Here is a 26,103-nt window from a genome sequence, read left to right on the forward strand (position 1 = left end):
CCTTTTTGTTTGCCCATATGAATAAACGAAGGGGCCAAACTTCCTCTGTCAGTGAAGTCAGTAGCAAAACTCTCCTTGACATGAATAGACTCAGTCGCTAGATCAGGAGGAAAAAAATATTAGCAAAACAGCAGACTGAATGATGAGATGCAGCAGCAACTCTCTTCACCGGAGATATTGACTGTCTTGTGTTCTTTGCACTACTTCAAAATGACCTCTTAATTAGAACGGCGGCTACTAGAAAAGCAAAGGGCATCGGTGCTCTAAATAGAAATGTCATCAGAGACACGATCCACCATATTAACCTGTTCAAACAGTTAAAAAACTCTAAGTTGTTTTTTACCGTACCCTCCCACACACACACACACACACACACACACACACACACACACACGTCCCATTTTCTGCTGTCCTGGTTTAGCATTGACAAATGAACCCTGCTGGGCTGTCTCTCACACGAGGTAAGGGAATGCTTTTCTCTTTCTCCTGCTGCGACTATCAGCCCCGTCAGTGAAAGAGCTGAACATGCTGTGGGATTCAAGATGCAAAAGACCGTCACAGCTGAAGTGCTGTTGCATCACTTGGCAAACCAGTGGGAAATGTTAGCAGATCTTTCCCTCCTAGCAGTCAGGAGATGATATGAAAATAAGGTGCCTTGGAGTCAAGATAGTGATGTGAAGTGTCATTTTATTGGTTATAGAGGGGGGGAGACAGACTCGGGGGACCTGGGTTTTATTCCCAGTTCACCCACTGAATGGCAGGGTAACCACAGGCAAGACACTTAAGGGCAATGCACTTTAGTTTCCCCCATTTGTAAAAGGAGGATAAGAACTCAGTGTGCATTTGCAAAGCACTGTGAGGAGCATCATACAAATGCAGAGCAGCATTATTAACATAGATTATAGTGAACATCAGGCAATTTGTTGCATCGCATGCACATGGGGTGGGGGTCATGCCAGGTATGCATGGCAAACTAAAGGCCCCCTCTGAATTACTTATCATGGGGACACTGCAGCACAGCATGGTTGATGGCAGTAGGGTGCGAGCCACCAGCTCTGGATGCATCTTAGGCAGGGGCAGGCAATTATTTTGGGCGGAGGGCCGCTTACTGGGTTTTGGGAAGCCATCGAGGGCTGCATGACAGGCAGCTGGGGGAGATAAATATTAAATTTCTAAACTTTTTAGGGGCCCTGCGGGCCAGACAGAATGGCTGCATGCGGCCCACGGGCCATATTTTGCCCACCCCTGATCATAGGTCATAAGGTGATATGGATAGCTGCAATGTTAAGGGGTCCTGGGGGTCTCTAGCTAGTGTTCCAGCCCAGAAAACAGCAGCCCTGCTCACTGGCCCTGAGGAAGGAGGGCAATTTTCACCTCGCACCCCCCGCCATCTGCCTAACTAGAATTCCACCATTTCACCGTGTGACCTCACAGCAAGGCCCCCAGTCCTCGGGCGAAGGAAGAGGAGAGCTTAAAAACTTTCCAAATAACCTCTCAAACTCAAGCTGACTTCAGAGCGAGTGGAGAGAGAGAAAAACGAGAGTAAAGCAAGACCAAAACCTCAATTAGAAATGATTTCTCTCCAGTGTTCAGTCAACCGCTCTATCAGCAGACTATCAATAAGTCAACTGTCAACAGTCCTTTAAGTCTTGGGCTTGAAGACTTTAATTACTAAACCATGGTAAAAGTGAAAGGGCTAAAGTCAACTACGCATGCAAAAAGGAGAAGGAGGAGTATAAACTTTACCATAGTGGTCCAGCTAGTCCAGTATCTTGGCATAGACAATGCTCAGGGGGTGTGTCGACACATGCAGTTAATGTGCCTGAATTTTCTTTGTAGAATTGGGACCCTCCTGATCCCCACATGGCTGGCAGGCAGTGTCCTGACCCCATCTCCACATGGCTGGGATGCAGCAATACCAGCCACTGGGACAGCTCTCTCGGCCATGTGGGGATCAGGACAGGTCTCGATCCCCATATGGCGGGGGGACAGTTGCCTCTGCACCAGCGCAGCTCCTCCCTTGCATCAAGGCTTGGCCTGCTGCAGCGTCTACACATGCACTACTGTGCAGTACCTAATGTGGCATTAATTTGGTACCTGTATTTCCTGGTATTACTAAGTGGCGCATTAGCCTAATTGACTGTGCTGTAAGTCCTGCGCACGTGTAGACAGTGACAGTTTACTGCATACTAGATTAGACTGATGCGCAGTAAAGCATTTTGTGTAGACGCACCCAGTAGCGGCCGCTACAGAGGAAGGAGTAAACGTCTGTGGAATAAAGTATTAGGGGGGAAATTCCTTCTTTCCTAGTAGAAACAACAACAAAAAATGGTTTTTTTTTTTTCTCTAAAGTAAAACCTTTACTTACATACTTTAATCCTACCTAATACAATGGTGGAAGTTTTCCTGGTCAGACCACCAGCTGTCTTGCACTCCCTCCCAACGTGCTCTTTTGCGTACAGAGCAGATGCGCAGCAAAACTGTTTAGGACCCACAATGACCTATGCTAAGCTTTTTGCTAACCTTCATGGTTAACTTGTCCAGCTTGTGACGATTCTTTTGGCGTGCACACTTTGGAATATATGCAAACAAATACACATAGGATGTTGCAACCCTCACTCAGCTGGTCTTGGACAATATATTACTTTAGTGTATCTTTTGCTTATATATTCTAAAATGACACTGAGCTTTATACTATACAAAAATCCTATTCTGATGGGTTGTTTTGGGTTTTTTTTGCTGAATAAGGCTCAGTGGAGGGAATTTATGCAAAGTTTCAATAATCCCAAAAGATATGCAAGATTTATGTTTAGAAGATTTAAGAGAGTTGCTAAGCGTATCATGCCACTGCGGCTTTACCAAATTGTGTTGAGTAACAATATTGTAAAGAAACAAAGCAAAATGCTACTGGAAGCAGCCCTAAAAGATATCCCACACTAACTAATTAAAATAATGCCTATGGGCAAATGACAGAAGTATTTTTTTCATTTCTGAACACTCACCTCTGTAGGTATTTAATTTAAATGAAATACAGTAATGCATACTGAGTAGGTTAGATCATACATCTGCATATGAATAGAACAGCTACGTTTCTAGCAATATTATTACTCACCACTGGTTCATATGATACTGGATGATAGAGTTGAGGACATAACAAATTCATATAAAACCTAATTAATTTCCCAAATTATGATCTGCAAGACAGACTTCAGGATTCCAGAGGCATTATGTTATTAGTGTTGTTTTTGTGCTAGATTTTTTTAAATATGTAAATGACAAAGTTTTAAAATCCATCTGCATATTGCTTGTGAATTTTTAATATCCCTTTAATATCACTTTCCCCTTTCAGAAATTTCTGATTCACTGGGGAAAAAGTTAGTGCTCTGAAAAATAGTATGCAAATGGTGTTTTCATTCTCCCCTACAGTGATTTGCTATATCCAAGTGCTATTTCCGTTACAAACAGGCCAGTTGCAAGCATGGGGTAGCTCTTACCTACATCACCCTGCAAATAGCTGGAGGAAGAAATTGTGATGCAGCGAGTCACCGTGTCCCCCCCTGCTTCCTTGGTTGCCCTGGGTGTGGGAGGCTGACTTGCGGCAGACCTTTTTAAGGCACTCATTGACTTCTCTTGCAGGGAAAGTTGCTTATGTATCTATTTGAATGATTTATTTAAACTTGGTGACCTCCCTGGAGGCCAACAAGAACTGTCCTGGAGGATATTGCTTGGGAAAACTGCTTGCATGTTCATCTCGGGGTAAGAACCTATAGAGAGAAGCAATATAGTTCAAAAGCCATAAGGCTTTTGAAGGGAAGCCAATGGGCTGAAATCATCATCCTCCTGGCGAGACCCTGGGGCAGAGCAGACTTCTGGAGCCTCTTAGAGGAAGAGGGCAAGTGGGACACGGGGGCAAGGGGAGTCGGTAGGATGATGTGATGTGCTAGTCTGCAGTGGCTGAGGACTGAAGCGGATGACCCAGGAGGTCTGTTCACTCCTTTGTGCTTGTCTTTCCCCAAACAAGTCTGCTGATGGGACTCCAAGCTACTTCTTGAAGGCAATGATATTAAGAAAGGGACACGATGATTCAGTAGGGCCGGGATGCCAGTGTGAACACCAGAGGTTAGCTGAGGATCCTGAGCCTTGGGGTGAATTAAGTAGGGAACACAAGTGATGACTCCCGGAAAGCAACGCGCTTTCCAGTTGCCGCAGTGGCTCGAAAATGCTACAGGTGTTTGTTGCAAGAGCAAGCGAGCCCCTTCCCTGGTAAAGGTGTATGACTGGAAACATGACTTACTCTGGTGGTCTTGATCTTATTGCCGGTTGCACACATCCATCCAGAATTATCGGGCAGCGTCTTACATTCTTCCCCCTCTAGGCACGGCTCCATCTCACACCACCATTTCCCGATCACTATCGAAGCTAAAAAGGAATGGACAAGATTGATAACTTCATCCGGGTGCATCACAGTGAGACGTCTGGTTCAGTCAAACTATGATATGCCAAAATCCCACGGAAGAGGATGAGTTTCCATTACAAGTCCTCCAAATCTAATTTAATGGTTATGAAGCCATTATTTGTACTGCATCTCCTATTAGGAGACATTTTTGGGGACATAATATTGCTTTGCATAGGCTCATAGCCTGGATGGCACCTGTTTTCTATTATGTCCCAAGACTGTGGCTAATAGTCTGACATGAAATGCAATTTCCCATCATAGAGGAATTCTACCACTCCAGCTGCTGCTTTGTTTTTTATGTGTCGCTGTCCAGGGCCCATAGGTGTATCATTTGTTTTCAGTGTGTTTAGCATTTATCAGCATTCCTATAAAACGGCAGTTCATTAGGTACAAAATACAGCAGTAATGGATAGACTAATTGGATTCCACCTCAATGCTTATGGTTTGCTTATTACATCTACATATAATTCCTCATACCCAACCTCCATGTGTCATTATCAGTATTTTCCAATAGCGACTAAATGAGTCCTATTGGAAAGAGACGGGACCAGAGGGATGTACCTGTCCCAGGGCTGAAGTTGAAGGATGTTGGATATGGGTTGTTCTGGAATTGCAACCAGTTACTAAAGACATAGATCTACGAGACTTCCTCTCCCATCACACGGCCCAAATCACCCCCTGAGCCAAATGCAGGCACCTCTTCAGAAACACCTCATGTCTTCTCCCTTCCTGTACCGCCTTCAGATGCTGTATAAACGCTACTCATCCTTTCCCCGATCAAACCGCAGAGGGACTAGAAGACCCTGTTATGACTCCGAACTTCAAGCAAAGAGCCATGGACAGTGCGCAGTGTTATGGGGCCAGAATTAAAAGTATTTCCTAACATACATATATTTGTTTTATTGACTTTAACCTTAACTTTCAATTTCCGAATGTTTATCCTCTTTAATAACTACAGTGCTCTAATGTTGTCTGGTGTTAATTGATGTGGATGTATTTACAACCTTGAGTGTATCTTAATGAAGGTTTTTGCCTGGGAGCTGGTATCTGTGTATAACCTTAACTGTATCTTAATGACATTTTTGGTCTGGGGATTTTGATAAGGTTTAGCTGACCTTGCAAATTAAAAGTAGTTGGTGCATGAGTTGTTCTATCCTCCGTTTTTTTTCCCCTGGCAAGAATTAATTTCTTGGTTGCACTCATAATGCTTAAGCATCAAAACTCTTCATAGGAAGTACAGATATTTAACTCACTGCTGCCTCCCAGCACGACAGTGGCAAATGTTTAAAGCCTGTGTCCGTGCATAGCATATGTTTAAAATGTGAGGTTAATTTAGCTTAGAAGGTTTTAGGAGATACTCGTAAGCTATGGCCACATCAGATCATTTTGGATGCAAAATACGGAGTCTGGTTTATGCTTACACGTGTGTTTTATAACCAAATGTCCAAACTAGTTGGTTTAATGCCATATCACAGAGCTGCAGCTGTGTGTCTGTTACCACCGAGAAAAATAAACAGACCAAAACCTAACCCCCAAACTCAAACTATTTAAAACATTATTAGACATAAGAAATATTTGAATAACTGTCCTTTCCCTCTCATTGAGCTCTAATGGGCCTCCTTCGTTGATGCACCACTGAAGATCAGACAACATTTTGCCTCCTATACTAGACCCAGCTGCATTTCTCCTCCTTGACAGAGGGCTCCAAGGCCAGAGATGATGGGCTTGTGGGGAAAAAGATAATCCAGCGCATCTCTGATCCCGAAGAAAACCCAGTAAAATGAGGAAGATTTGATTAGAATATTAAGGAAAATGCCAGATTTGACTGCCACCCAGCCCGGGCAATGTCTGCCAGGAATGGAAGAGGATGGTGTTAGGAAATTAGGGTTATGGTAAGAGCCAGAAAACGTGAATTGGAGGCTTCAGGGACATGTTAGTGGAAGGCAGGCAGATGCTGAGTGAGTTCGAGAAAGCTCTGGCTGGGCTGGAGGTGGCTGGGACCTGTGTGAACACAAAAGTTTTCAATACATTTTGATTTGTATGAATTCCCCTCCCTTTTGAAGAGGTAAGGACGGTCTGACCCAGATCTTCAGAAGTTTGCTCATCACGGCCACCTCTACAGAGCTATGCCAGCCGCATGGCTCTATCGTCCCTATGTATGCCCCCTCCAAACCACCCAATCGTCCAGCCCTACTGCTCCACTTCTCGATCGCTGGGAAAAGGGACAGTCTGATTTTACCTCCAAGGGGGAAATTGTCTTTTTCCAGCACCATTGCAATGCAGCATTTTGTCACTGGTTTTCCAAGGAGGCACATGAAAAATGAACTACTGCCAGCAGGGTCGGCCTTCAGTAACTCTGCTTTCTTCTGACAGCCTCCTACCTAATTCCCTGCTCTTCTTAATGATTCCTCGCCTTTCTGACGAAGCTTCCTTTGCAGCCGGCTAACAAATAGGACCCTGCGTGTGTGTGTGTGCATGCGCACGTGCGTGTCTGCATATGCACATTCTGCACCCACATGCACACGACATCTAAAGGAGCATATTAATATATCCAAATGGAAGAGGCTGGCTAGGCCATAAAAAATTATCCTGCTAATCATAGCAATGAATTTAAATAATCCAAGATAAAACAATGCCACTTCTCCAAAAGTTAAACTGATTTCTGTACAGAGCTGCTAATAAAAAAATCGGCAAAACAACAATGCTGGTTTATACTGTCCATTGCAATCCCGTGAATAATCTACATATGAATTATTCGAGAACTTCCTGTATTATTGTTCTTAAAACTCCTCCTGGTTTAACATGTAATTCCTAATGGTAGCTGAAGGATCCCAGGTCCTTTTCCAGTCCAGAGCACATTAAGCAACATATTTGGCCACACTAATCTGGTCTTTTATCACCCGGATGAGACAGCAGTGCCAAGTCCTGAATGTGGAATCGCCTGTCCAAGGAATAACTATTCCACGAAGGACGGGGCTTTCAGTCGCCATGTTTTCTTGCAATGCAGGAAACAGGCATCTGGTCCTTGTATGCCTCCAGGTCTGAAGAAAGGCACTGATGAGCTGGAACAAATTACTGAAGTTATCCATGGTATCATTCATCTTTCCTCTTGCAGATTATTGCAAATATTTATCAGACAGTACATCAGCTGTCTTTACATACCAAATTGAAAGCTTCCTTATACATGTGTTTATGAGATAGCCTAATGATGCTATTAGCCTATCATTCTCAGATAGCTTATGAATGTTACTAATGGTGAGAAAAAATTATCAAAATGCTCTCTGCCCGGCTAGAAAACATGCATGGAGTGAATGCCCACACCAGTAGTAACTGGAGCAATAACTACAGAAAGATTTATCCCTAGATGCATTAAAAAAAAGAAAATGAAGAAAGGGACCCGCACTAATTGCTACATGTGAGAAAAAAAATCTCAGTGATATGATTTCAAATGGAGAGAGAGTAATTGCCACTTCATATGGGAGAGGAGGGCAAGAGACCCAGAAAAAAAGAGGTGCTTGCTTGATACTGGGTGCTATATCCCTAGGTGTTAAGGGGCAAGTCTGAAACACTGTGAAAAAAATGCTTTCAAGAGGCACCAAAAAGTGGACATCCCTCACTTAGAGGCATAGCTAGCACTTCTCGCGCCCTGGGCAGAGATGATGCTGAGTGGCAGTGGGTGGTGTAGAGGGCTATGGGATTCTGCTGGTGCCCCCTTTACATTTGTGTCTGGGGCTGGTGCCCAGCTCACCCTGCCCCACTTCCACCACTGGCACCTACTCAGGTTTAGACAAGTTCTCCAAAGCTTCACTGGATATTTTCCCAATAATAATTAACCCTCCCCAGGGTGGGTGGTGATTTTAGGAAAGTTCTTCTATTTCTAGTCTCATCTGAAGTGCGGTGGACAGGTTCCTAATTGAAAAGGACAGTAGAGAGATAATAATAAAGCATTGTTACATTGTTACATGTGGGTCAAACTGCTTCCAACCCCCCCCCAAGTCTTGTAATAAAACATAAGAGTTAAGAGACTGCTATAAAGACGCAAGGAATAGCTCTTCCCATATTCTGCTACACACAGCTTCCAAGAGTTGTTGTTATCCAGCTAAATATTTATATGTTGCATCTCTGAATTTTTTACTCAATGGCACATTGTAGTAGAGAGTTTTGGTGCCAAATTGCGATGCTTTAGGTCCCGCTGGAAGTCTGCTACTCTTGATGGCAGCTTGTCTCTGGGTGCTTGCCGGTCTTTACTCTTCTGCTTGATTTTCCAAGTTGTACTCTCACAACTCACTTCAAAGAGGCAGCTTTTGCTTTGTGATGAACCAGGGGATTTACTAGTTAACTCTGACTGCGACTTGCTATACTCGTCGGAGCAAGTTATCCAAGCAAGAGAATGCAGGTTGACACTGTTTAGCCTGCCCCACTCAGACATCTGTTCAAGTGCTTGTACGTGTGTATGTGTGAGAGAGAGAACTATTAAAATTAAGATGCTTGTCCTCTATATGTCAGGCTTCACGAGTTTTGGGGAGCCCCTGCATTTCCACTGTACTAACTAATGAGGTCACGATTAGAGTCACAGATTTAGGTTTTAACCTTAGTCACCAGACATAGAACAACGTCATGGATTTTGGATGTTCACATCATGCTGAACTAGAAGCTCAACATGTTCTTGGATGTTTCTCGCTGTGTTCTTTGCCAACATCTGGGGAATACATCAAACACAGCTGTTTTTCATGCAAGACTAATTTTTCAGAGCCTTTAGCCGTTGGGGGTATGGAGTGAAATCAGTTATGATACACAAGGAGCCTTGGCTTTTGCTGCCTTATCTTTTTTTTCTTTTGTTAAGATGGAAATAGTTCATTTCTGATTTTTTTTTTTTTTTTTCCCAAAGGAAAAGAAATCTTTTATGGAAAGTTAAAAAAAACATGTAACCACATAATGAACACTGTTGGTTGGAGAATGGATATTGTTTGTGGAAAACCTTAAACGGTAAGCTGTTTGGGGCAGGGAACATCTCTTTGTTTCGTATTTGCATAGCACCTCCACTATTGGGTCTTGGTGCATGAATGGGCTGTCGTTTCTAATGACTATTACTATAAAAATAACAAGTAAAGCATATTATTTCCACTTCAAATTTCATGATCAAATGCATTCCCTCAAGGCAGAAAAAACAGAGAGAACACAACAAAATTATCTAGTTTGAGGTCAAAAGCATACAAAAATATCAGGGGTTACACCTTTCAGTAGAAACCCTAAATGTAATCAGGCATGACTTGTATTCAGCCCATGTTTGAAAAAGAGATACAGGGTGTGTCTACACGTGCATTTATGCTGGTTTAAATTTACTGTGCAGTAAGCAGGAATAGGCTGGTGTCGACACATGTAGGCATTAAAGTACATTAATGCTGTGTGGACTGACTTGGGACTAAAGACGAAGTAAAGTGTGTTACCATGCAGTAACTAATTGGGCATAAATTTGATACCTGCATGAAGAAGGTATCAAATTTACGCTCAAGTCAGCATAAGTTGCCATATTTACTGTGCACTATGCACATGCACATGTAGACGTGTGCCTATACTGCGCAGTAATTTTGGTTACTGCGCAGTAAATGCACACATGTAGACACACCCACAGAGTCTTTTTGTCAAAGCTGGCAACAAAGCATTGCCCAGTTTTGCAAGTTGCTATGAAATTTATTGCTGCTTGTGGCTTTGTGTTTAGCCACCAAGTCACAGCAGTGAGTAGCAAGGGGTGTACAGGAGGAAGTCTGGAAGACAGATCCAAAAGTACTTAGATTTATTCTTGCTATTTGATGGGAAGCGTAAAAAACTGCAAGCAATTGCAGGCCTAATTTCCCTTAACTTTCTTGTGCCACAGTTTAGGAAATTGCTTTTAAAAATGCCTCAGTCACCGAACACAATGAGACTTAATTAAAGTTTGCAAAGAGCTCGTGAAAACATGAGCCTTACAGAAGGGCAAAGCATTATTATGTGTTTTGGCTTCTTTTTACAACTGTTTTGAGAGGACACGTTACATAACAGGCATCCAAAATTGATTCTCAATTTGCTACTGTAAAGCTACAAGCAGCAATCTACCACTTTATACCTTCGATAGAGTAAAGGCATTTTGTTTTTACGCAGGGAAAAGAAAATATTAAAATATGCCTCCTCCTGATCATAGGTATCAAGTTACTCCAGAAAATACCGGGCAGAGAGTTAGCTTGCAAACCAGTGTGGCAATCTCTGCAGTAATGGGAAAGTTGCAGTGTAAGTGTAAGGCATTCCATTTTAATCTAGCTCCCACTAGAGAAGATTGATATAAATAAAATTTAAATAGAGAACACATTTCAGATGCCAGCAGTGAAAAAGACTTTGTCAGCCTAATGAAAAGATATCAATTTTCTCTACTTTATTCAATAAATTGTGAGTCATTTTCTAAATGGATTAGATTAAAGGAAAGTTCAAACTCCCAGTGAGAGACTCTTGCCACTTGAGCCAACGGAAATAGCACAGGGGTAGCTAAAACCTTTTAGATGGTTTCACTTCTGTAAAAATTGATACAAACTGGAATAGGAGTATCTGTAACCCTGTGCTCACCTATCCCTTAAAAACCAAAATCTCAGAGAATTGAATGAGACAAATGGTTTCTCTTATTGTATTATAACGTCATGGGGCGCAAAGCAAATAGCAGGACTGGGGAGGAGGAGAAGGCTGGAATGAAAGAATACAGCATCTCAAGCATTATGTATTTCAAAACTAGATACTGAGATACAATTTATTCTGGGAGATGTACAGGCTGATAAGTTAAGGAATAAAAATACAAAACAAAAGATTTCAGGTTGAATAACACTGCCTAGTAGAAATAGAGGATGTTTTCTGCTGGGAGTTCAGCAAGCTATCTGCTTTAATTCAATCTAACTCAATTTTAGAGACATCAATCTAATGCTCATGCAGTGTAATACTTTGTAGCCTTTGATAACAGATTGCTGGTGATACTGGAGAGACCGATATTTCCCCGTGTTTAAAATAAAAGCCTACTGCAATCATTGATGACAATTTAGCAAATGATGGCTCAGATCTCTGTAATTGCCTCAGAGTCACGTTTACTTTATTAATTTAATTTTAAAAAGTTGTCCAGTCATTACAGGGAGGCCAAACATATTAGTGTATTTCTTTTAGAACTTTCTAATCTTTCCAATATCTCTGGGAGCTTGAATCTTGACTTCCATGACCGCAGAAAATTTAACCAACAGAGCAAAATAGACTGCTTTTTTGACCAGGACTCTGCCTGTTTTGTGCTATATTCAGCATCAAGAGTGGTGACGTGCATCCAGGGTCTGAAGAATATAGTATGTCACACTGAAATAAATTCTTGGGCAGGTTAGATTGGCTGGAAAAACAACTGCCGTCAGCTGTAAATGTGAAGATCCGTAAGTAAGGTGTAAATTCAATAGCATGAAAGGAATCCTTAGTGGAAAAGCACTTAAGCTGCCCAGTTTTGAAGAGTTATCAAGCTGCAAAAGTGATAACTACAGACGTTACGTTTTTCTAGGTTTAACCTGGACTACAGCCATCACTATATACACATGGACATCCTTAGTCTGAATAAAAATTGGCTCTGATCCAAAATAACTAATCCTCATCAAACGAGGATTAAAGTTAATGCAGACTTGGGCAGTCCGAACTAGGCAACTGTATTAATTAACGTGTATATACAGCAATATATACAGTATCTAGGGCTTGTTCCCACCACAAGGTATAGCAAGCGAGCACCGTTGCGTAGCCCTAACGTGCAGCAATGCAGGAAAACCTCCCTGATGGGCAATGATCATCTATTAATCCTTAACTGGAACTGAAATTTGATTCGAACTGTGTGATGTGAACCAGTGAACATGGCTTAGAAAATGGTGAGCAAGCATACAAATGCCCTGGAGTAGAGTATTTCCCGTGCTTTCTGCCAGAGTAACAGGAACAGCCGCGGTGCTGTTTATAGTTGTGAGCAGTGGACTGGGAGCCAGGAACCCAGCTCAGCCTTTGACTTGCTGCATTACTGTGGCTGAGCCACTTACCCGCTGCATCTCCAATTTGTGCACGTGCAACAATACAATTTACCTGAATCCCATCATGTTTTCACAGTTATTTTCCCCAAATTGTTTCTTCTACCCCCATGCCCACGCATCTTTAGCCATCTGTTCCTCGTCTCCTTGGACTCTCTGGGGCATCCATTTGTTCTGTGCTGATGCAGCAGCTAGCACAGGATCCTAAGTAATGGCAATGCCAGTAATGAAAAATAAATCTTCATTGTCCAGGAAACACAGCGCATTACTTCAGTGCGTGCTTAACTCCAGCAAAGCAGTTCAACACACAGTTACATTGGAAGCACATGCTTAAGAGCGAATCAAGACGAGCCCATGGACTGGTGGCGGAGAGTAAAACTGCTTGGGTTTGTGAAGAATTTCTGGATCTCATCAAGTTCACTCTAGGCAGGGCTGTAGAGGAAAAGGGCTGGTTATATTAATGTCCTCATCCCCCCCGATACTGCATATTGGCAGGAATGAACATTGGTTAGACATATAGCTATAGGGCACTCTGGAAATGCATTCAGCCTGCTTCACTTAGCTGGTGTCATCTCCATGGTGAAGGAGGTGGTCTGCTGTGGAGCAAGGCAAATTTGCATTGGCTATTGAGAGAAAAATAAAAATCCTGAGAACCTGCGGGGAGGGAAAGGGGAAATCTTTTCTTTTAAAGGCCACTGCATGGGCTTTTAGGATCCTGAAGGAATCCAAACACTGCAGAAGGTTGCACCTTCTCAGCTGTATTAACCTGAGCTCCCAGGTTGGCTTGTAGACCTTTAGTGGTGGATACTTTTATGGAACACCAACATAGAAAAAACCCACGAACTAATCTGAACCGAGTTTTCAAGCTGGATCAAAACCAAGCTCCCATCTCAAAAAGAATTTCCTTTTCCTTTTTAGAAATTGCAACTTTGAAGAACACGCTTCCAGGTCGGTCAAGAGGGCTTAGCTTGAACCCCTGCAGCAGGCTGCAGGTTGTGGTATTCTTAGAAGCCCGACAGCTTTTAAAAGCCTTTTGTGCATCCAGACTTACTTGAGAGAACACTTGTGTAGATGGAGCACATTGTACAAATGGTAAAAATTAAATAGGAATCTGGGAAGCAATCTGGGGGGAAATGTTACTGAGAGCTACAGGAGCAGGTGGCATTGCCTTTTGCTGGGGCTTGTGCTCCTTAATTACTTTGGTGTTTTTGCAAGCCCCACCCCGCCCTGACGCAGAGTGGAGTGCTGTGGTCCCTTAATGGCCTATCATTGTTTAGAGAACAAAGTTTTCCCAGGAAATAACTTTTATCAAAGGGGATGTTCGGGGTGCTTTTTTTCTTGAAGGGAAATACTGCCCACCACGTGACTCTTCTACACTTATAAAAGGCTGGTCTTCTCCTGACACTACTTATGCTATACTGAAAAGGGCAGCCACTTCTGGGGAGTAATGAGGAAAATATATCAGGGAACAGCACTGCTGCATGGCGTTTGGGATTGAGAGAAATGAATTCAGTGTTTTTCAGTGTCTGCGGGGAAATGTAGTTATCTAAATGGGATGTGTCCAGTTGAGTAGCTCGGCCCTTGTTTTACAGATCGTATCAAAAACATAACAGAGCTGGTGATAATGGTAGTGTTACACCAAAGGTGAACTGAGTCCAGTGCTCCCCGCCGCATGACTTCGCAGCCACCAGCACCATCTTGCCTACCTCAACACCGCCGAAAGAATAGGTAGAGGACCGACTCAAAGGGAAGGGCGTCACTAAGGGATGCAATCGAGGCGTCCCGCCCCTTCTGAAATGAAAGCACATCTTCATTTCCATTACTGCATGGTATTTGGGTGCTACCTGTGTCATCAAGGTGCCCCAACTGGCAGAACCCTTAACATTGCATCTTGTTCACAGTGGGTACGTCTACACGAGACGCTTACTTCGCATTAGCCTAATAACACCGTGCGCTAGTGTGTCACAGCACAAACCGTGCGACTAGCCTACTGCACAGTGTTATTAGGCTAATGCGTGGTAAGCATCACTAAATAACCATGTGCCTAAACCTACTGTACACTTAGTACTTTATTAAGGAATTACAAAACTAATGCGGAGTACCAAGGCGCATTAATGAACGTGTAGATGCGCCCAGTATATTGAAGGAACTACGGCAGTTATTCTGTCTAGTCCCAAAGGCAAAATCCCAAAGATGTTTAAGGACGGCCTCTTGTTGCACCACCAAGTGTTGAGCTACTATATTGCTGAAGCCAGAGTTGCGTAACTCAGCAGCTTGGTTTCTAATGCTTCATGCAAACTTTTACTTTGGCTTTGGTTCATGTGAGGTAAAATTCTGGACCCAGCAGGGATAATGAGCATGCCACAAGAAGAGCTTTGCCATAGATTTAATGGGAGAAATCCTAGCTCTACTTCAGACAATAGTAGACCTTCAATGGGGCCAGAATTTCATTTGATGAGATTTACTGAGTGTTTTTAGTTTTAATGAAGAGTGAAGCTAACATACAGTGCCAGGCTCCAGAATGAAAGCACTGCACCTCTTATGCTTTTCACCCTCTCCAAATAATGTATCAGTCCCTGGCCACTCAAAAAGTGTGTGTGTCCATATCTTAAATCTTGTTCTACTACGTTTATCACTAGCTAATATCGCACAACCCAACCCTGGCTTTTGTGTCTATATTTTCCATCTTCCGCTCGTCTCAAACGTGATTGACGCTTGCCTGCCTTTGATAGATGTCTCATATTTAATATTTTAGTGGAAACTTCTCAACACAGAAATCTGGAAATATTCACGGAACAAAAGTCTCCAGGTCTCAAGACATATTTTTTTATTTTTTTTTAGATATCTGGGGCATGAAGAAAGGATAACTGTTAAATAATAAAAGAATGTGAGCAAAATCAATGAATTTGATTGATCAGTGTGATTGATTTGAAGTCAATGGCATTTTGCTATTCACTTTGACTGTTTTTTTTGGAAATCATAGAAGTTATGTGCAAAACAACACGCAACCTACATACTGCTAAGATAAGCTCGCGTGTACAAATCAATGCCATTACACACTGCCTTTATGGCTAGGGACAGAAATTAAACATAAACCAGTTTAAATATGTAAAACAACAAGGCCGTGTCCAGATGTACGTGGACATTTGGGTCCCCAGGGACAACTAGCAGCAGTAGAAGATGCGCCACGTAAGTGCTGGCGCATGGCAAGTTACCCTGGGTGGGGTAGGGAAGGCTGGGGCCAGCACTGGGATGGGCGCAGCAGTCTTAACTGGGGTCCTGGGGGCCTCCTGGGGCTGCAACAGCGGGGATCCTGTCACATGGAGCCTGGCCAGCTGCAGAGTGTGGCTCTGGCTGGCCAGGTTCTGGCTTTGGGTGGTGCACGCTGTTGCCATGCGCGCTGCTCTGCTCCTTTTTTCTGCAGGTTTTTTTGATCCCTGGATATCCAGGGGTCAAAAACGACCCATCTGTGCTGCTCCCTTGTAGCATGGAGACCAACTGAATGTGCAGTATGAGGCACCGCAGCCATGCTCGTCTGAACATGACCCAGAAATTCAGTGCACATAGACCATTTTCAAAATGGCCCAAACCAGTTTAAGGTGAACCTGGATGGGTGTAGTATCAGATCGAACTGATTTAGATTAAATTGGGTTATTGAACTTCTGTCCCAGACCCCATCCAGATTCAAGTTAACTCACAGTCCCTCAGCATCCCAGCATTCCTTGCACCTCCCCACAGCACTCCCCTCTTACAGGGTGGTCTGGCTAGTCCTGGCCCAAGCTGTCTGCTCCAACCAAGCAGGAAGGTGTGCTCCAGCACCCCCTGGCTTCTGGCCTGAATCACTGCAGGCATGTGGCTGCATTTCCGGAATCAAAAGTGAATGTCTGTTCACTTGCTTATCAGTTCAATCTACACATCTTAGACTAACCTGCAAAGATCGAATCAATTCAGCCTTGGGATTTTTGACTCCCTGTACTTAGCCGATGTCTGTGGTTGCACAGATGTTCAACACTGCACTTAAGTAAACAGTGTGTGTCACCTAAAACAAACTCACTAATGATCTTCCAACCATAAGTGAGACTACTGGAAATGTGACAGTGATCACACACAGTGATATAAAATGATCTATGATGTTAATGATTAAATCTGTGATCCTGAAAAACAGAGCTCAGGGAAAATAAGATCTCATATGGACTGAGCAGTCCTGATACTGCTGGTTCTGGGTTTAGTTTTGAACTGAATCCAGTCTTTTTTGAGAAATGATGCTAGAAGAGGCTGATAAAATATTTGTGCAGTTTAGCCGTGTTATTTAGACCCTATGTGAACTGCGTCTAGATGGCCTAGCGCATGCTTAATCTTATTGTTATATTTTTAATGAAATGGCAGAGAACTGCAGCATAATTATACATTTTGGAAAGACAATAGGAAACTGCTCATAAATATTCACAGGCACATTTCAGGCCAGGGTTGAGAACTGGAGTGCCATCAAAGAAGAAAAATGCCTCCATGCAATGTTAATTTTTCATTAACAATAATTCATTAATAAAGTGAATGGACAGGGGAAAATAGGGAGAGACAAGAGATGAACTGTGACATGAAGAGGATCTGGGTACAGGGAGGTTTGTGGGTGGCCTAATGACATTATTCCAGTGGTGTTTTCTTGTAACAGGGGGAATAAATCACCCATCTCTGATGATTGGTCTAATTCTGCTGCTGTTATGGAAACATTTGCTTACACAAACTGTTATATGCCAGGAAGTGACCAGGCTAAACCAAAGGGGTAATTACATGCCATCTCCCTTATGATGGTGGAAGTCAGTCAAGAGAACACCCAAGAGGCGCAATTACTGCTTTCTGCTCTGCAAACACGTGTGTTACAAACCAACAAACCCCAGTGACGGCCTGATCCAACTTGTAATGAAGAAGCTAGAAGGTGATCATTAACTTCCATGGGTACTGGACCAGCCCCCTAATAAATGCACAGTGAAATCCACTGCCTGCTCAGACGTTTCTCCAGGAAGCTGGGTCGAGTAAGGACTCGGCTGCACACTGCAGGGCTGGTCCCCAGCGTAAAAAGCCTGAATATGACATTTTGACTGAATTAGTTGCCTGAAACATGGCTGTAAAGCAAAGCACTCCATAAAAGGAAAGTGAATTAATTATATATATCTGTGATGCATTTATAAGGCATCACAGAGCATGCATAATGTAGCAGTTAGTTATCAGTTATGAACATCAGCCCTCCCGTGCTTTTGTTTGCATACACATTGTCTGTAATATGCTCAGTGTCGATGCTACTCGGTAGAAGGGAGTCCTCTAAATAAATAAACAACAATATCTCCCTTATTTCCTCTGTGCAATAAAATAATTAAGCATTATCAGTCAAGTTCAGTGGGAAATAATCTTCCATAATATGTACATGACATTTTTTTTAGCCTAGTATATGCTTTTTTGCCTGCAGGGAAACGTTTGATTTTTTAGCTGGAGTCATTATATTGTTATAACTGTTTTTATGGCGCTATCGATACACAGGGTGTTTTATAATTAGAGGGCCTAACGCTGAGAGAAATTCTGATCTGGATTCAGGTTTAGACTGTTCCAAGGAGGCTTAGATCTGCGGTATGGGGCTAGGGCCCACCTCCATCCATACTCGGTAGGGGTTGTCGCACAAGGTACAGAATTGCTGCTAACAGAAACGATCATTCGAGGGAAAAAACAGAGATGCGTGTGAACAGTGCCACATGCTTCATCAAACACATGGATTTCAAGGATTTTATAAAGGAGGGGTGAGGAGGGCCTTGGAGTATTTTAATTAAGTTGTTCCAACCATGCAGTGGGAAGAAATGTCATAAGCTGTCAGAGAAAAGCCTCAAACCTGGGTCTTCAGCCTGCCACCCTACAGATGATTGCCTAGGTTGGTCAAGCCTGGCCAAAAGCCTCCAGCAAGACCAAGCCCTCCACACACTCCCTGTCACTGAAGTGGCCGGCTAGGGTCAGCCGACTCTTCACTTCCCCATATAAACCCCTGAGTTGGAACAGGAAGTGTCTGGGCAATGGGGCAACATGTCCCAAGACTGCTTTGCTGCCTCCTTTGGCTTGCTCCCTGGCTTTGCTCTCTGTTTAATCTCTTGGCTTCAGCTCATCCCTGAATGTTGGTCTTAGACCAATGTCCTGCCTTCCTGACCCAGTGCAACCTCTGATCCCTGTCCTGGTCAGTGCCTTGAGTGGCCCCAGACCTGGCCATGCACATCTCAGCCTGGCATAAATAGAATAAAAAAATATTGGCTCAAAACACTCTCAGTGGTGTGTGCATCTACTGGTTGTGAAGACATATCAATAGTAAGAATAACAGGACGGAGGGTTAAATTTCTCTCCTAGGAGACTTAGCACGGATTCTGGCCTGCAGTTGAGTCTCTCAGGTTTGACATTGTGTATGAAATCACTCACCTAAGTCCTTATTTTTGGGTACATGCCTATGCTGCCAAATGAAGGTGCAACTATGAGGTGGAAAAGAGACCCAAGTACCCTGCTGAACTTGTCCAGGTTGTGGGAAAGCCCATGTTAAAGCCACTGCGTGCTAGATGACACTAGATGCACTAGCTTAAATTTAAGGCACATTAGGGTGTGTGAATCCTTAATGAACCTTAAAAATGGCAATTTTGGGTTAAACACACCCAAATTTAATGCCTGCAAATGTAGGTTATCAAATTTAGGTGCTGATAGTTAAAGCGCATTAACATAGGTATAGATGCATTAAAGTGCCTTAAGGTGGTGTGTGTGGACTGGCTTGGAACTAAAGTTATTCCCAAGTCAGTCCACACGCAGGGCTAATGCACTTTAACACCTGCATGTGTAGATGCGTGCCTAAACATGCTCAAAGCACATTAAGCTAATGCGCATTAAATTTAGGCATGCGTAAATGCATGTGTAGACATGCTCTGGGAGTCGGAACATTCCCCTGCCCACCCCCGTTCTGGGGGGAGCTAATTTACTACATTCGTTTTCATGTAGTATTTTACCCCCCATTGTGGCTGGTTACCTGTCTTGGCTAATGAGTAGGTCTAGCCCACCCCCTTCTCTCGACCTTGTGCTCACAGAGGGCAGTATAAGGAGGAGTAGCCTCTACTATGGGAACCACAGCTGGAGTCACAAACCAGGCTGGGCTCACTGGGGGAGCAGACCAAAGACCTTACTCAGCTATAATGCATGCATAGAGGTGCATGGGTCCAATTGAAAGAAAGCACCAAACCTAGGAAGGGTTTTAATTGTCCTGGGACTTCTCGCTCAGTCCACAGACCTTCTATAGTAAGCAGTCTGGTGTAGGCAGGCAGGACACCGTCCGGGTATGCTAGAGTACCCGATCTCTCCCCTTTACATAGGGGCACATTTCTTTTGATTCTAGTTTTGTTTTAGTATTGTCTATGTGCAGCGTTAGCAATGGGGACAGTGACCAGTGTCAAAACTGCTGTTGGAAGTCCTCCCTCTCACCAACCTGCGCTATGTTGTACTTCACTTATGCCACTGGGAAGAATACCTTTCAGTTATGAGACAAAATCTCTCCTGCCAGGGACTTTTCCAGGGGTGAGATGGGTAGGTGCAGTTGGATGGGTAGGTATAGGCCTATAAGGGCAGCAATATGAATTCCCACTGTATTCCAGGAGCAGTTGGATCCACCATTTATGGCTTCTCATAGCATCAGGGGATTTCTCTGACTGCATCTGCTCACCTAGTGAGTCTGGGCGGATTGACCAATATGGCTGCCTGCCACCGAGGTCAGCTCTGTGTCGAGAACACCCAGCAAATACATATTTTTGTCCTTTCTAATAGCAATAACCCTGCCTAACTGGTTTGGTTATTATACTTCTCAGGTAGTTGAAGTCATCTGCAGCTGACCTAATGCCTCATAACACATTCTCGAAACATCCTCTTCCTCCAGCAATACCCTACCTGTTGTGTCCTGCTGCCTAATAAAAATGCACAAAAAATATCACTGGGCAGATGTTTATGAAGAAGAATGGCAGGTCTTCATTATTTCATTGTTGGCCTGTTGCCTTCTGATTATCTGAAAGCACAGAGATTTGGGGGCAAAGTCCGACCTGCTGCAACTCCCTGAATGACAACGGTGCTATAGTCAGATACAACTGGCCCTTTGAGTTGATCAGAAGTCATTTTAGCCATAGAAACACATTATTAATGGGATGGTTAGAGCTTTCTGTGCTTTGGAAAATATTTTTACGGTAAGCAGGTGACGGGCCCCGAGCGTTCTCACTGGCTGACAGGTTCAATTTATAGTAACAATCCTTGTGCCTTGTTCAGGCTTCGCATTACTGTGAAGCCGAACAGGCAAGTGCTAGGAAATATGGTGCTGGCTACAGGGTGTTAGCAAGGACAGTGAGATGGACTTCACAACCCTTCTTGTGGAATCGGTTCACTTAACTTGCAACAGCTTCTTCTGAGAACAGAGGCAAATTCAGTGCATTGAATGGTGCAAGCCCAGAATAAACAGGTCTCTTGTTCCTCTTGCCCACCAAGTGACAATCTTGCCTCCATAGACTATCACCTTCATAATTCAAAGCCAAGGCACTGGACACTGGCACAAACCCGGCTTCTTTTTAGACAAGTGAGCACCATGTGCCAGCTCTCTCACTGCAAAATCCTGACTGGTCGCAAAATACTTGAGGTTTTTGCTGCGACATAGGTAAGTGAAGTCAGCACTATTATATGTTCTGCAAGTGGATGACCTTGCCTAACGTACCTCATGTATAATCATTGTGTCTTGTCTTCATTATGTCTTTTTTTTTAAAGTCAGCAAACAGGAATTTATTCATTATCTCTCAGTAAAAACATACCTTCGTGTCCACAGACACAGCACAAGATTACAAATTGAAGATCATAGGTAAAGAAATAATGGTCAGACCCATCGGCGCTGAGTACATGGGGGCCCAAGGGCCCTGGCCCTCCTCAGGAAGAGGCCTGCCCTGAATTGGGTGGGACAGTTGTGAAATGGGACTATCAAGTCTGGGTCCTGGGTTGCATGACTCTGGGACAGCATTTGTCCCAGATTCCCAGTGTTGTGCAGGGATCCAGGTTTTTTGTTCACCACAGGAAAAAAAATGAAATGGCAGGTTCCTCGTTGCAGGCTGGCTGAGTCCCAGCCTGCAAGGGACTGTGGGGAGCAGGATGCAGGGGGCACCATATGCATGTGTGCACGTGCACACATGAATATGGGCCAGAATATAGCCCCAGGCAGCGGTAGAGAGCAGCTCCCCCGGTGCCTGCACATACATCTATGCAGGGGTGCAGATTGAGACCCCCATGGTGCATGGGGCCCAGGGCCAGGCCAAGAAGCAGAACAGAGCCATGGGTGGCTCATCCAGGGGATGGGGGGTGCTGTCTCCCTGCTGCTGTGCACCCCCTGGAGAGGACATGTGGGGGGACACATGCCCCCCAGATTTGGAGGTGTATGTGGGCTGCCTACTGCAGTTTTGAGGCTCCCTGCCCTGCTTCCCTCTCCCTGGGAGCCCTGCACTGCCATGGAGAGGTGTCCTCTGCCCTCCCAGCAGCAGCGTGGAGTTGTGGCCCACTTGCTGCCAGGTGGGCAGGGGCACCTCACCATAGCACTGCAGCTGGCTTGGGGCTCCAGGGGGAGAGCAGGGAGCTCTGAGCCCACAGTGGGAAGCCCACATCTGCCCCTGCCCCCTCATAGGCTCTGCTCAGCTCTTCTGCTGCCGTCCCACTGGGGGGGTGTCATCGTAGGCCTCCCCCCCAGCAATAATAAAAGTCGGCACCTATGGCCAGACCTCAATCAACATTTATTCTGTCAGAGTCTTAAAACTGTTTCTGTTGCTGTGAAAGGGTATATTTCTAAGTCTAGTGCAAGCTCTATGTTTCTATTTTTGTACTTTTATAGGTAGCACTGTAAGATCACTAGACTATAAATACATTTTCGGTTTTCGTCCGTTTTCCCCTAAACAATGCAAATTGCTTAATTTGCAATGGGTATAGTAATATGAGCTCCCAGTACAAAGCACTAAAGGTACCAGGTCATTTCAAGCAGAGGAGTCGTTTCATAAACTTCCACGGAACGATTCACAGTCTGAAAATTATTCACAACCGTCATTTGCTAAACCAGAATCTCTATGATGTGGTGTGTGAAGGGCACAATCCAGCACGGCCACCTTTAAAATGACTATTCAGTATTCAATGAATGATCAAGGGAGCCATCCACCTATTAAAAGCATCCCTGAAATTTTAATGCATGGCTGAAGCTATAAAGCTCCTTTGTTTAAAAATTGTACTTACGCATAGACCTGTCCCCACTATTGTCACAGATCTGGTTGTAGAAAAGAACTAAAGACCTAACTAAGTTGTGAAGTTCGGAGGCAAGGATTGACCCAAATTCCTTCAGGCTCCAGAATTTTTCTATGTGCAGTGTTGGAGAAAACCTCCTGTAGGAGTAGCTACACCAACTGTTAAATCTCCACCAGCTGGTAGCAGACCTGGGTGTACCAAGTGCCAGGAGATTGCAAATATATATAAATGCAATTCCTGCAATTGGCTGCATATAGCATGTACATGTATCCATAAGTTAATTCTGTACCATCCTACAGAGGTGGTTCTGTACCATCCTACGGAGGCTGTTCATTCATGTACTCAGTGTACAGGCACAATTATAGTTATAAGCACAAGTATATGCATGAGTATATGCATGTTGACCAGAATTGTCTCATCGTTCCCTTGCAGTCACCCATCTGTTTCTCTCCTATTTGTTTTTCTGTATCTTCTGGTCGACTTTTGTATTATATTATAAGCTATTGGGGGGCAAGGATTTTTTTTCCCGTATTTGTTCAGTATCTGCTACAACAAATCTTTGCTTTGACACCACAAAAGTACAACCATAATAATATTACATGTCTCTGGCATACAGACCTCCACCCTCCACTTCTCAAAATGTAACCCCAAATGGCCTTGGCTTAAAGTCTTCATGGAAGGAAATGTTTTTAGAAGCTTAGGTTAAATAAGCCAACTGGCACTCTGCAAGGTAATTACTGATGCATTAAAAGTGTTGTATCCATGTTCTGTGATGTAAGACAAATCCAATTTTGCATTAAAAATCAAAGAAATGTTCAGTTTTTGTAAACAAGTCCCTAGCTGCTACTATGAATTACATCATGGATAATCTTGACATGATAGATTTTGAGATATTTTGGCACAACAATGCCATTGTAATCAAAACGGGAGCTGTGAGATGGCCGACAAATTGATGAATTGAGCATGTAATATATTCTTCTGCATATCGCAGCTTAATTACTTCTTCAATATGTCTGGAATCAGAAAAAGAGGCAAAAGCTAAATTATGAAAGCTTATCGGCATGATTTAGAAACCCCGCAATTCACAAGCGGGTATTAAACTGACCTTAACTAATGACAAGCTTCCTTTGAAATAATATTTTTCCTTTAGTGTTTATAATGTTTATTTATTCCGAGCCATTATACAGTGTTGAGAAGTCTGTTAATGACCACTTGAAATTTCATGGCTGTATTGGTATTGGCACAGTTCGAGTCCTTTGGCCTACATTTGATTGAATTCGGTTTTATGTTGTTTTCATAAACGAAAATGCACTAACATTTGCACTGCATTTCTAGCCGGAAAACCCAGACTGGATTATACGTACTGAGTCATTCATTACAAATAATGGATTTATTGAATTTAGCTTCCTTTTTCTCATAGCGGACCTTCCCTGAGCGTATAAAAGGAACCTTATGTGCTTTTATAAAAATAACTGTACGGGGTGAGTCTTTGATATTCGCTTTTTGAGCAGTATTGGTGAGCTGTGAGTGGTCAGAGAACAGCCATGCAGCTATTTTGTCATGAATACCAATGGGAGTTTAAAGATTTATTTTCCACAAGCTTCCACGCTAGTTAAACTCGATCTCATGAAAGTCTGCAGAAGGTGGACATAAATAGGGGATAGGCATGGCCAAAACAAATTCATTCATAAATTAGAGCATGTATTAATGGCCAGTTTTTTGCAGAGTATGCCCAGCTCTGCATGCTGACAGATGGGTGTGATTACAGACCTTCCAAAGCTACCCGGCTAATGAAGGTATTAACACTGAAGACAGCTACTCAGCTAGCACTACAGTTATTAGTAGGACAAGGGTGGGTGTTTTTTTTTTTTTAAACAACATATATCCTAATAAAACCTCAGCTCTGTAAAACTGCAGGAATTTAGGTCCAATGAGGTTGAAAGCGCTGACACTGCACAAATACTTTCAGGGTAACTAAAAGTATATCAAATTAGAAAGGTCACTGGGATAAAGCCTTAACCAATTTTGGGTCTGAACAGCAGCCCTCAGGCTGATAAGATTTTTTTCTTTACTGGGCACTTTGCAGGGTCTCACCAAGAGGAAGATGGGAAAAGGAGTGAGGTGAGGGTGTGAGTGGTTGGGGACCATGTAGGATAGATTGTATTTCTAGATATGTGGAAGCTAGCTTCAGCAGGCTCTCCTTTTGGAGATGGGTCCGGTATCAAATCACAGTATCCCTCTTCACCATCATAGACATCCAGGAGAGGAGGAAACATCTCTTGGGCTGCCCTATCAGATCATAACTCGCAATTAAATTCACGTGTTGCTAACAGGCCCTGGGACTGGCTGGCTGGGATACAGGGCAGTTCATAATAGTCCAGCCAATAGGAAGTGGCGTTGTCAATGTTTAATAAAATGATGAACACTTAGCAAAACTCCTGTATACTTCTCCAGCCTCATTGAGCCCTAGCCTCACACTGGGCACTACACCGCATGGCATAGTATAGCCATGCATGCAGAAGTAAGATGGGCATCCAGAGGAGGTGAGAGATTTGAAAATGCCTTTACGAGTGGCTGTCTTCATCAGTATTGCTCTAGAGTCCATGGCAAAACTAAAACCCTGCTGGGCTGATGCTTTGTTTCTGCTGGAGTGCGATTTCAGCTGTTTACTAGACCAGTTTTCATTTCATCCTGCTGCTGTCTCTTTTTGAACCTTTCCCCCAAGATAACAAATCCCTTTGCAGTAGCCAGGTTTATCTGCCAGACAATTGTGCGATTGATGTTCTGCCCAGTGCCACTTACAGTATGATTCCTCATTCAATCAATCGATCTCTGTGAGTTATTTCTTGTTTCACTTGCTTCAGGCTTTTCTGCAATGCCCATTTCTTCCGTTCCATTCATTAACTCAGTGTCTACAGCTCTGATCTCTAAAGTCATGGCTGGAGACCAATTCTTTCTTCCAGAAGATCGTGAACAAGGGTCTAAATTTCCAAGTATTTCTACTCGACTCTCTACTACATCTGATATGACAGTGGCCAAGATCTAAATGCTGACATGTTTCCTTAAGCACTTAGGCACTGCTTTTCATTTTATGCCACAAACCCAAGGTAATCACTGCCTTGGACTTAGTGATGGCAAATAGCATAAATGCTACTGGCATGGTAGAGTCTGCTACTTTAGCTTTCAGTACAGGTAGAATACGAGAATTTATTATGAGTGCTTTTTTTTTTTTTTGCATGGGCTTATTCAATTATTTATAATCTCATTTAAATAATTAATGCA

General features: G+C 43.4%; 1 protein-coding gene across 1 annotated transcript in view; it reads right to left on the reverse strand.

Moving 5' to 3' along the window:
* FAM19A1 (family with sequence similarity 19 member A1, C-C motif chemokine like) overlaps positions 1 to 26,103 on the reverse strand; it is a 306,137-nt gene that overhangs the window by 1,852 nt on the left and 278,182 nt on the right. Inside the window, exon 4 of the mRNA XM_019536683.1 lies at positions 4,295 to 4,419. Coding sequence (XP_019392228.1) covers positions 4,295 to 4,419 — 125 coding nt within the window. The remainder of the gene's footprint in view (positions 1 to 4,294; positions 4,420 to 26,103) is intronic.

Source organism: Crocodylus porosus, unplaced genomic scaffold (genome assembly GCF_001723895.1).
Source record: "Crocodylus porosus isolate Cpor-Errol unplaced genomic scaffold, CroPor_comp1, whole genome shotgun sequence".
Classification (NCBI taxonomy): domain Eukaryota; kingdom Metazoa; phylum Chordata; order Crocodylia; family Crocodylidae; genus Crocodylus; species Crocodylus porosus.